Below are 12654 nucleotides of genomic sequence, written 5' to 3'. Positions count from 1 at the left end.
AAGTTAACGCCAGTGCTCCCATATACTGATGCGAAACGATTTTAACAAATTCTACTGTAGAGTAACTCAGATGGAAGTATTAATAAGAGCGTTTCTTATTTTTTAGAATTCGAAATCTAGCTATTACTTAGTCTAAAAAAATATGCGCAGTTGGATCAAACAAAGAATAATAAATTGAAAATTCGCGGTTCTAAATGGATAAGAAACAAATGCGTTAAACAAACACGCATACAAGCACTTACCGATACAAATATGCAGCTTATATTATGAATAGATTAACTATATCCCTTCAATATTCTTTCGTGTTTCATAAAATAATTTACAACCCACTCAATTTTTCTCATATTAATTTTTATTCCAATACCAATATCTGATAACTAAGCATTGCAATGACAACACAGTACACATCTTAACTACCGAGGACTGGGAAATGAAACGTGTGGTGATCAATGATTGTTGCTAATATTTATACTACCACAAGTAACTGCAAACTAAAATTATCTTGCTGTTTAGTTTTACATGAACACAAACATTTACATACATAAAACTGGTGAAACTTATCTGATGAATAGGGTAAAAAAACTGTTTACCCTAAAAAAAAAAGTGTATTGAAAGTTTATCAATTAGCTATTTGTTTCTTTTATACTGTTCGTTACATCATCACATTCCTTGCTAATATAAACGAATACGTTGGGAATCATTCCAACTCATTTTCAACATTAATCACTAGTCAGTACTAAGTTTTTAAATTCGAACCGGAAAATATGTATGACGTTATTATTATTATTTTCAATTATTTCTACCGCAACTGCATACCTCTTTCCATGTATTATCAAGTCATCTCATTTTAATCAAAGTGTAACAGTTGCGAAGTTGAGTTTGCGATCTTATTATACTTCGAATCAGTATTTTTAGTATCCATTATTTTTAAAAGTCCAATTGTCTCTGAAGAAAACTATATTTTAATATTTCGAGGATATTTTATACTTGTGTATCACTGGGGAGTTTGATCATATAGCATATTATGAGAAGTAACAATTCTTATTTTATTTAAAAATTTATTGAAGTGAATCTTCTTCTAAGAATTTACCTGTCTGGGAAAAAATCTAAAGATATACATAAAGAAACAACATTCAGTATATCTCCACAGGTAAGTAAGAATAAGCACTGTAAACGGAACACACTGTAATTCTTTAAAACTTACAAATGTTTTTGAAAAAACATTACATAGAAAATGCATATAGAAAATCATCATACACTTTCTATTATTCAACATCATTTATTATTGTATCTACTGTTGAAAAATGATTTTTAGGCCTTTTATTCTGATGTCAAGAATAATAAGTAATTTCATGAAGAAGAACGAGAACTTCGTGATGATGAGCTGGATCCACTTGAACCAGAGGAGCTCCGACTTCTTCCCCTTCTTTGACGTTTTCTCTTGTCACTCTTTCTGCTACTACTACTGCTACTGCTTGAACTGGAACTGCTTGAACTGCTGCTTTGCCTTGTCCTTTTTGCTCCCCTACTTTGATCAATTCTGGTTGATTTCTGCCTGCGTGAATCCTTTTCTTTTCTCAGTGGACTTCGGCTCTGTCGGGATGAAAAAGTTCTTCTTTCAATTGGTGAGGTTCTCCTAGGCCTACTGTACTTGTCAGCACTTCTGCTACATGACCTTTGGCGAGATCTCCCAATGAACCTTGTATTTTGTCGGGAACGGCTTCTGCTTCTGCTAAGAGAGCGAGAACGCCTCCTATATCTTGATGATTCTTGAGCCCTCTGACCACGATCTCTAGAGGTTGGTGTTTGGCGCTTAGGAGAACGAGATCTAGATCTTTTCCTATTAATTCTTTCCTTAACAGATCCTCTTCTGGGACTTTTGTCATCATTTCTAGTTTTTTTGGTACGTGGACTTCTTGATTTGCTTCTTGATACTCTTTTTGGTGCACTGGTGGTTTCAGTTCTACTACTTCTTACAGGACTTTTACTTGCAGATATCTGAGAACTCTTCAGTTGATGTTTTTCTTTTTTTCCATCACTTTTCTTTTTTGGAGGCTCTGGACTCTCTGATCGTTTAGTGGCTTTGGTTTCTGATACTCTCTGGTTACGTCTATGTGTTACAGATTGTGATCTTGGACTTTCATCTTTAGTTTTCTTATTCTGTTCTTTTTGTTTAGAATCATCAGATCCAAACCTATTAACAACATTCTTCTGAGCAACTTTTTCGTCATCTGAAACATCTTGTGATTTGACTTTCTTTTTGTTTCGTGATTTGGAAACTTCTTTTTCCTTACTCTCTCCTTCATTTTTAAGACTCTGACTTTTGGATTCAAATTTTTTAGTGCTATCAACTGAAGATACTTTCTGCTTTTTTTCCTTGAGATTACTTCTGTACTTGAATTTCTCATCATCACTGGAGGAATTTGACCTAGAGCTACTTGAAGAACTCCGTTTACCTTTTTTCCTTTTTTCTTATCCTTATCAAGACCTTTGTTGCTTCTAGAGCTATCAGAACTGCTACTACTACTAGAGCTGCTGCTACTACTTCTGGAACTGCTACTAACTGATCTTTTTCTTCTTGTTTTCTTTTCATGCTGGAATTTTTTCTTTCCCTAAATAAGGTTTTCTTATTTCTGGAAAAACGTATAGGAGAAAGGAAAACATGTACAATAAATTCTATCCACATGAGTTCAATAATAAACAAATACACAGTTAAAGCTTAAATATAAAAGAGAGAGAAGCTGAAAATAAGAAAAATCGAACACCCAAATAACATTAACCTGATGTGTCATTAGTTTCTCAGGAGTAGCGGTCTATATTTTACATCCAAAAGTAATTTTGGTATATGTGTATGTATACTGTAAATTACAATCTTTGTTTATAACGTGCATCATAAAAGTAAAACTCGGTTGTAATATCAGTCATTTGTCAACATTAGCTTGTATTGTTAATCGTTAGATAAATTACAGCTTGTTATTTTGATCAATATATAAACATTGCAGAATATACATGGATTTTTTATAGCTAATATTAGGCCAATAATCTAACCTCAGCTTGTTTAACAGGCAAACTTTGGCTCCTGATGTTAAACAATGGCTTAAAGTAAAAATCACCGTCTTTTTTTATATATATACACAGTACACGTTAGTATATAACTTCGTGTATATACAGAATAGATCAGGCATGTGCAACGTGCGCCCGCAAGCCGCCCACGAACTCTTTTTTTTTTCTGTACTCAACCAGGGAAAAAATGAAATTACACACAAAAAGCAGACAATGTCTCATAAGTATAAATTTTTTTTGGCTTTCTAAGTACGCGACAAGAGCCGTTACAAATTCATCCAACCTAGAAGTACCAAGCTTGTACTAAAAAAGAAATTGACAATTCTCTGTACAGAAAACAATGTAATGTAATACGTCATTTGATAGATGAAAATCTTGGATTTCTATTGGTTATAAAAATATAGTATTAAACGTAAGAGAGAACTATTAACAAATCCTGAAAGAGAGAAGGTGTGACAAGAGGATTCTAATTTTATATTTGATGGCTCTGTAACCAAACAAGATTGAAGGCTAGGAAAATTATTCTTATAGTGAGTAATTTACGTTAAATTCCGTACTTATTGGAGGGGTGGTGAATAAATTAGAGAAGAGAAACAAAAGTCATTTCTTGCACTAGGGGAAATTCAAGATTTTTTAATAATGCCTTATAAATTTAAGAACTTAAAACTTATATAATATTAAAATATGGATTATTATCTACGATTTTCTGCTATACTAATTGGTATAACAAACAAAAAGTAGTTTAATTAAATTCTGAATGTAACTCACTAAATGATTAAAACATTTAATTTTTCATAATTTCTATTATCTGAATAACACTCATTCACTGTATATTCTACTGCTACTCTATTTGTACCCCTTCTAAGGTAACAACAAGAAATTTTGCTAAGGAAATTGAAGTATTTTTAAATTTTAGTTTTGTTTCATAAGGTGTGGCCCACAATTACACTTAATAATTGCTGTCTGGCCCACACCATGGAAGAAGTTGTACATGCCTGGAGTAGATCAATAAAATAATTTTGGCATGTAGCTTAAAATGAAAGCAGAAGGAAGTATATACTACTGGGTCATCCATAAGTAAGGTACTGGATATTAATAATGTTAGGTAGATAAAGGGCTGGAGGAAACTATTAAACTGGTAGAACCACGTTGCATCAAACATGTGCCCACACTATCCAGTGCTCCCTGGAAACTGTAAAAAAACAGATGACTTGTCTTTCCAACCCATTGCATTTGGCAATTATGATTTGTGACACACACACAAGTTACTTGAACTAAAACATTCCATCCCAGAAACCTTCCCACATCATAATTTTCTCAACATAAAATTCAGAAATAACAATAATAATAGCAGTACATGTACCAGTTTCATAGAGATAAAATTACTTAATTCAAACAATCTTACTGTGCATTTAGAGTGATTTATTACGTGTAATGAATGTACCAAGAGAAAAATTTTTGAAGTTAGAAAACAAAAACTTCATTCATTCACATTTTGACCAATTTCAGTGGACACACACACATTAATGTAATCACTGTCATTAATTTCTGTAAATCCAGCGTTCACTAATGTACACAGTAAATACTGAAAAAAATGTGTTTCAAAACTTAAGACTCAGTGAGTGACATTAGTTGTGGTGATGTTTGAGGGTTAATGTCTCCTTCCCTACATTCAGCCATAATGAATTATAGAAATTGTATGTATAAAACAAAATGGGTCACATGACTGTCTCATTAGATTACTGTGTAATAACTCTCAATTGAAACATTCCAAGAGGCTAACAAAAAGATTGACAGCTATGAGAAGATTAGGCTCGTCAGTCGTAGATTCATGGATATGGAGTAAGATAACATTATTCAATCTGATTTGATTCATCGTGGGTATCAACAATGTTTTAAGCTGCCTAACAGCTGAAAACAATCTCTCACTAGTTGGAAAATTCTGAAATACTCTGAAAGTAAGACCATCAGATGAAACTGTCATTCTACCTCTACTGTGGTTTAGGTCAATATTGGGTATGGTCTGTACCAGCTTTTCTCATAAAACTGGGAGACTGAACCAATTCCTAAAAAAAAGGGACAATTTTATGAGCAGAAGTTGTAAGAATATAAGAGTAGCTAAATTTGGTATATTGTCTGAATGAAAATGCACAAATAGGATTTATCTTTATGTATCTCACTATACATTTCAAAGACTGCTACAAGATACAGTAGAACAAATAATAATATGATAAATGAAATGATTGTGACACTTAAAACCTCCTTAATAAAATATATTTAAATGGTCAAAAAAGTACTGGTCTGACCATAGTCAGACTTGTAAGGTCAGCAACACCAGTTATGGAATCAATACATAAACTTGGCATGAAGAGTAAATTGAAAGATTTTTTGTAGATCAATATACAACAATTCTGTAAAACACGAATGACAGATACTCGTATTTTATAGCTTCGAGGGTGGTCTTACTGAGTAGTCAGATTAAATGGATACTAATGATTAAATGCAGGTTACTGCTCAACATTGTAGGTTAACAAGTAATAATTGTGTGGTTAGTACAGATGGGAGAGAATTGCAGTCTGTACATTAAGCCAATGTGTACTTTTGTCCACCAATACAAACTTGTATGTGAAGTTAAGTCTAAAAGTTATGCTAAAATACAACAAAAAACTAAATGATGCTTATGTAAATTTTACAGAACTCCTGTAAATGCATCCACAAGACTTCAAAATAGTTCCACATAAGGATATCTATGGTAAACACATTTACTAAAAATTATAACTAATCTGAAATCAATAATACATGTAAGCTGCATGACATTAACAGTCCAGTACACTGGCCACAACAAGGGTCATGTCAAACCGAGGAAAAACATCAGTGAACAAAAGAACTTAAATATAAAATTATAACATTACATTTTGCAATGGAGTTTTAAAAGGGGATCATTGATATACCTGATTACCCCCATTGGTAAAGCCCATGATTATACTTTGTCATAAAAATTATAAAAAAATAATAACCTAACATGTTGATCACTGTCTTCAGGCTTGAATTCCAATTTCTCCTCTTGTATGTTTTCCTATGAAAATGAAAAATCAGTTTTTCATGGTTAAGACAACAGTTAAAAAATAAGCACTTTTCTAAATTCACTTGTTTACATACAGAAGTCAACAAAATATTTTACTGAATTGGAAAAAAAAAAAAAATCAGAATGGCAAATGTGTGTAATGTGGTTTTGAATTTTCAGTTTCTGTAGAAACGATTATATGAAAATAATCTTATATCTATTGCAAACCGTGTACATTTACTTTAACAAACAAAAAATTACGTTTTATTTATTGTTATTTAAAAATTCTTAAGAGATGCAATTTTTACATCACCCTTTACTTTTCATCAGTTTTTGATTATTTGTGCCTCATGTTTGAATTGTGTTAGGTTTGGCTATAAAATTGTTTGCCCAAAACTCTGTGGCTAGGATGAGCACTGAATATATACCAACAAGTAATATGATGTATAAGCAGTTTACAAAAAATGTATTTAAAAAATTTGTGGTCTGTGTGGATCCCATTGATGATTATGAAGTTAAAAACATTACTATGAATAGGTCTTTTAAGACCTATGCTAATCTGCTTATGATACTTTGAATCATTAGGAGTAATGTGGGAAGTTAGTAGAATTATTTAATTACTTGGTCAGTTCTTTATAACGAGTGCTATAACACGAAAAAATTAAAATTACTAAGTATTGTGCAATATGTAGACTCCACCAACAGTGAACAGCATAAAAATAAATTGATAATTTGAGGGTTAAACATAATCTATTTCCAGTAATTTCATTCTAATGTAAACAAATTGTTAAACACGAGTTTCAGTGAAGTCATCCATGGTTTGTTGTCAATAAATTGCTACAGCAGAGGTTTTAAAGTGTCCATACACTCGATCTCATTTAACATATTTAAGCACAAAACAGTATCTATTGTATGGATGTAATAAGAGGATGATATTGTTCATACAATCTTATATTTGTTACCAGTCTAGTGGTAACTTAAGGAACTAAACAGCAATTAATTTTTGAAAAATATAGTCTAAACAGACAGTACAATAAAAAAGTCATCATAAGAACAATAAAAGGTACTCACAATATAATTTATTGGTAAAAGAATAAAATCTATGTTTTTGTTATCGTTTTATTGACAAGCCTCTTTATAGTTTTTATTATTTAAATTCAAAGGAAAAGTACTGGTATTTGTTATTTTACAAAACTTTAATTGTGAATAATACTTATGAAATGTAATCCAAATTCAATCTATGTAGTAATTTTCATGTTAATTTTATTTTTGAGATACTCACAAATATTTAACAAAAACTTTTTGAAAAGTGGGACCAATATTTTTTTTGGGGGGAGGGGGGAAACAATTTATTTGAAAATTGATAGTAATGCATGAAGAGATACTCAAAACAATAAATTCATTTTTTTATTTCAAAATTTAAGTTGTCATATGAGAGCTAAAATGGTATTAGGGCTCTAAGAACAGGAACCATAGATTTACATGAAACTAAAATCGTCATATAAGGGACTGTTCATAATAAACATCCCCATTTAGACTAGTATCACTTTGTGAACTTTTTACTTTTCTCATCAAACTTCAGGAACTATTAACTTGTAATGCCAACCATCACCTTTGTTACAACAGCTGAAACTTGTTTTTATGTGGATATTTTTTATATTTCATCCTCCTATCTTCAATGTCCAATATCTACTGTTGGAAACTACTGGGGGTATTTGAAACTTAAAAATTATAGTCCTTATGAAAATTAACTCTTAAATGTGAAACATTAAACTGATGTGAAATGAATTTTTAAGACTAGCAACTAACAATCCATTATTACGTTTAACAATAAAACAAGCGATTTCTAGCAGCATTCAGATAAATTTATTAATTTTTTGTGTGAAAGGTAGGGCTTTGGCTCAATAATAATAACATATAATAGACTCTGATATTTAACAAACAGTACAGTTAAGTTTCTTAATTTTAATAACTTAGAGATGGGAGTTTTAGATGAGCAGAAAAGATTTCCCCTGTAGTTAACAAAACTTATAAATTTCAAAATAACGGCACTTTATATTTAACAGGAATGGTGTATTTGAGGCTTAGATGACATAAATAAGTCCTGATTAAATTACTAATGTAGAACGATACCTTGTAGTACTAAAAAGACATTCTCTCTCCATTAGTATGATGTTAACCAAAATACAGAAGAGTACAGATAAATTAAGTTTGTGGAACAACATAATTTTTCATTTATATTTTGCAGCTTTATAAGCAGCTATTTCTTTCAGCAATACTACCAGAAATTCTTAGTTATCACACAGCTTCCTTTATTTCATTAAGTACATTAAAAATCATTTTCCTAAGATCATATAACCTACTTTAAGACAATTAAACTTCCTCTTATAATCATTGATGAAAACACATTGAAAAAAGTAAACAGAAGTATGACTTTTCTTCTTCTTTAGTCAATGTTTTATTAAAACAGTTAAAACTAAGCATACATACCCTCAAAACCACATCTATAACACATTTTGGGCATAACATGGTTGACTAAACTATAAACTAACTCGTATAAACTAACATGAAATCTATAAATAACTGTTCAATATATATATATATATATGAAATAATAACCATACCTTCTCGGGAATTTCCTTATGGCTTTCTGCAACCAACACATTTTCAGAGCTCTGATAAACTGAAGAGTCACCTTCTTCAGGAAGAGGTATATGAAAAGCTGGAGGAGGTATATTTTCAAGGTGACTCCCAGTATCCTTTGTTTCTGGTTCAGCAGGTGATATATGTAAAGTTAGAGTGTCATCTTCTACTGCTTTACTTTTATTCTGCTTACTAGAATGTTCACTCTTGCTTTCTTTGGGTGTGGGAGTACCAGTTATGACTGTCACATCTTTTTCCTCAGTCTTTTCTACAGCAGGGATTTCATTTAAATTAGACATTAGATTTTTGTCAGCCGGCAATATTTTCAAATCTTGTTCTTCCTGTACTGAAACATTTTCTACTTCAGATGATGCATTCGTTTCATTTAACTCTACTGCAGAAGGATCTAAAAATTCTCTTTTTGAGAAATCTTCCACATTTTCTTTAAGCTTCATCTGGTCTGTAACTAGTTTTTTAGAGACAGTTTCTTTTGGAATATGTTTTTCCTGCATATCAACTGATAATGCCTGGTAACTGATATCTTTTGGTGGTTCTGGAAATGTATATTCTTTTGGTGGTTTTTGAGGTTCCATATCTGGCAGTGGTATGTCACTAGGAAGAAAAACACTCTCTAAGGTATGGTGTTCTTCTTGTTCAACAGTCTGTTTGTTGGCTTCTTTTGATATATAGTTTTCTTCCTTATCACATTTTTCCTTTGAAAAGTCATCTTGGTGTTGATCTTCCCTTGTAGATTTAACCATAGAATAATCATTAGCACTGTCTTTATGTTCTGGAAGGTTCTCTATCTCAAAACTAGTAACAGCTTCTGTTTCCACTGAAGAATTCTTGACATTACTGTCAGGAACTTTTGATATATCAGCATAATTTTTTTTATGGTTATATTCTGTAGCTTCCTGAAGTTCTGGAGAGAGGACTCCTCCTTCATTTTCATTACCTTTCTCCTGAAGTGAGGGTTTCTCTGTATCAGATTGATCATCATGAAGCTTTGGGCTTTCTATTTTTGAGTCAGGTTCAGTGTTTTCGATCAAAATGTTTTTCTCAACATCATATGACAATTCATCCTTGCTCTTATTGTGTACTGGTGTTTTCTCTTTTTGTGTTATTTCTGGTGTTTTGTGGTCACTCTCATCAATATCTCCATGATCTTTAGTATCAGTTTCTTTATTATGATTATCTTTTTCTACATCAACTAAAAGATGTGTTGATTTTTCATTTATTTCTTTAGAAGAAACATTTTGTTTCTTTTCTCTTTCATTTTCAATAGGATAATTCTTTTCCTGGAGGTGATCATCTCTTTCTCTTTTTTCACGATGATGAGACTCTCGACTGCTAACTTTCTTTTCCTGGCGATAAACTTCCCTATGACTATTTCTTTTATTCTGCTGATGAGTTTCTTGACTAATCTCTCTCTTGTCTTGGTGGCGAGCTTCCCTAATATTATCAGTCTTCTCTTGGTAGAGGTGATCCTTACTAAATCCTCTTTTATCCTCATAGTAAGTCTCTTTATTTTTATTTTTATAGTGGGTCTCCTTGCTGCTCTCTCTCTTATCTTGGTGATGAGTTTCCTTACTACTGTCTCTTTTGTCATGGTGATGGGATTCCTTGTTACTATCTTTTTTTTCTTGGTGCCTGGCCTCTCTGTTGCTTTCTCGTTTCTCTCGGTGGTGACTTTCTTTAACATTAAGATCTTTTTCTAAACTCTTACGTTTACCGGTTTTATCGCTATCATCCCTATATTTCTCTTTATTTTTTTTGGTATCATTAAACTCTCTGTCTTCTCCACTTCTTTCCGACCTGTCTCTTGTTTTTTTCTCTCTTTTTAAAAGATCACTCTTTTCTTGCCTACTTCTTTTTTCATCACGCTGAGACTTCTCCTCGGATTTCCGATACCTATCCTTAGAAGGATCTCTGTTTCTTTCTCTTGATCTACTTCGTTGTCTTTCTTTGATTCTTTCTCCATCTTTTTTGTCCTTTGGAATTTTGTCTAGTGTGCTACGTCCTTCTGTGGATTCTGTTCTTGCAATTTTATCAGCTTTTTCATGGCTTTAGGCAGGAAGGAAGAAACAAAACAAACAACTTTTATATATATATTGATGGTTTCTACATAAATATTAAAAGGAATACAGTCATATTAGTGCAGCCAAATAATGGTCTGACACAAAAGAAATTTTGTACATAAATGATTTCAACAGCTTTAAGTTGAGAAAAATAACCTTTACAACATATAAAAAATCCTATTCTACACCTGCATGCTACAAATGTAATTATGAAGTGAAAAGGTGACAAAAATAGACGAATTCATAGATTTCTGGAATCTTTGAAAATTACACGGAACTAACAATTCTAGAATTTTATTGTTGTTTGGCTTTGAATAATGTGTTTAACCCTATCGCTATGGGTCAAAGGGCATTTCATCATGTTTGTAGATTTCCATTACAAATTTTATTAAACTACTATTTTATTAATGTATATCGATTAGTTAATTTTCTAATTTAAAAGTACATAGTGTCACATGGTATAATTAATGCAACTTTGGTTCAAATTAAATGTTTGTGATGTCCAAATACAAAGTCTTGAAGGTGAGAAGTTCCCAAGATTATTTATATTGTCTTGAATCTCGAAAGGATGGGATAAGTGAAAATATTGTTTGAAAAACATTAGTTTTGTAGACTTAAATACAATTTAGTTAGTAAGCATGATAACTTACAGTGGAATTCTGTGATAGAGATCACTGTTTTCTATTTCTTTATTTACTGTTCTATATTTTAAGAAAAATAACTGAAACTTAAGAACTTATTTGTAAATAGTAATAATAATAATAATAATATATATACACTTACATAATGCATTATAACCAAAATATGACTGTATTTTACAAAATACTGGTCCACTAGAACAAAATCAAGACAGGTCACTTTGTAAAGGCCAGTTTTATAGTATTGCAAACAGTAACATGAGTACACATGCATTGCATCATTGCAATTTCTGTAATGTTTGTCAGACATGGTTGAAAGGTCAATAAAATAAAAATAATAAATAAATAAATATATATGTATAATGTTATGAGATTTAAGCTATTTAGAATAAACATTTATGTTTTTGTGTTATTTGTTGTCATTCTAGAACAGAGGCATAATTTATATTTTTTTCCTAATTTTTTATGGTGGTTACAAGACTGATCAAATCTACCGAACCCATACAGAGATTCATTAGTGAAAATAACAGATAAGATATAAAGTTTTTACTTAAGAAATGTTTGATAACTATCTGGACTATAAAGATTTTGCATGAGAAATTTGAAAATTGTCTGATTCATAAAAGTATTTTTAATCATAAAATGAAAATTACCTTGCATGTTGGATAGGCAGCATGTGAAAAGAAAAAAAAGGCACAAGAAGAACACTGCTTAACAAACCTTAAGACTTAATAAAAAAAAATTATATTTTGCACATGAAAGCATTGTAATGTTTACCGATAATCTATGCATACTGTATTAAAAGTTACAGTACAAAAACTACAACAAGCACAAAATGCTTTCAGCCGTGCCTGGCTAACAATGCAGAAGTTACAATGATAAGACACATATGCTCTCATGTTCCCATATCAAATATTATAAAACTGACCTTTAGTCTTTACAAAGTGACCTGTCTTGGATGTGTTTTAGTAGACTAGTATTTTATAAAATACAGTCATATTTCAATCATTATACATTATATATATATATATATATATATAGTACTATTTAGAAACAAGTTCTTAAACTTACTTTTTCAACACAGAGAACAGTAAATAAAGAAGTAAAGCAAGCAATTATCTCTTCTAGTTTGTACTCAGTTGCTAAGCCTTTTAAAATTTTGCATTTG

General features: G+C 31.2%; 2 protein-coding genes across 5 annotated transcripts in view; both read right to left on the bottom strand.

The window, feature by feature from the left end:
- Positions 1-1350: 1350 nt before the first annotated feature.
- On the bottom strand, positions 1351-2408 carry LOC106461409 (serine/threonine-protein kinase PRP4 homolog). The gene is made up of 2 exons (XM_013921229.1): positions 2362-2408; positions 1351-2320 (listed from the first exon to the last, which is right to left on the bottom strand). The coding sequence occupies exons 1-2, from the start codon at positions 2406-2408 to the stop codon at positions 1351-1353; spliced, it is 1017 nt and encodes a 338-aa protein (XP_013776683.1).
- LOC106461414 (peptidyl-prolyl cis-trans isomerase G-like) overlaps positions 2146-12654 on the bottom strand; it is a 52591-nt gene continuing 42082 nt past the window's right edge. For all 4 annotated transcript variants that reach the window (XM_013921233.2, XM_013921235.2, XM_013921234.2 and 1 more), the window contains 3 exons: positions 8752-10834; positions 6081-6139; positions 2146-2633 (listed from right to left, as the gene is read on the bottom strand). In XM_013921233.2, coding sequence (XP_013776687.1) covers positions 2453-2633; positions 6081-6139; positions 8752-10834 — 2323 coding nt within the window. In that variant the 3' untranslated portion in view covers positions 2146-2452. The remainder of the gene's footprint in view (positions 2634-6080; positions 6140-8751; positions 10835-12654) is intronic.

Source organism: Limulus polyphemus, unplaced genomic scaffold (genome assembly GCF_000517525.1).
Source record: "Limulus polyphemus unplaced genomic scaffold, Limulus_polyphemus-2.1.2 Scaffold953, whole genome shotgun sequence".
In the NCBI taxonomy this organism is placed as follows: Eukaryota; Metazoa; Arthropoda; class Merostomata; order Xiphosura; family Limulidae; genus Limulus; species Limulus polyphemus.
Note: the sequence above shows the minus strand (reverse complement) of the source record. Positions and strands in the feature narration are given on the sequence as shown.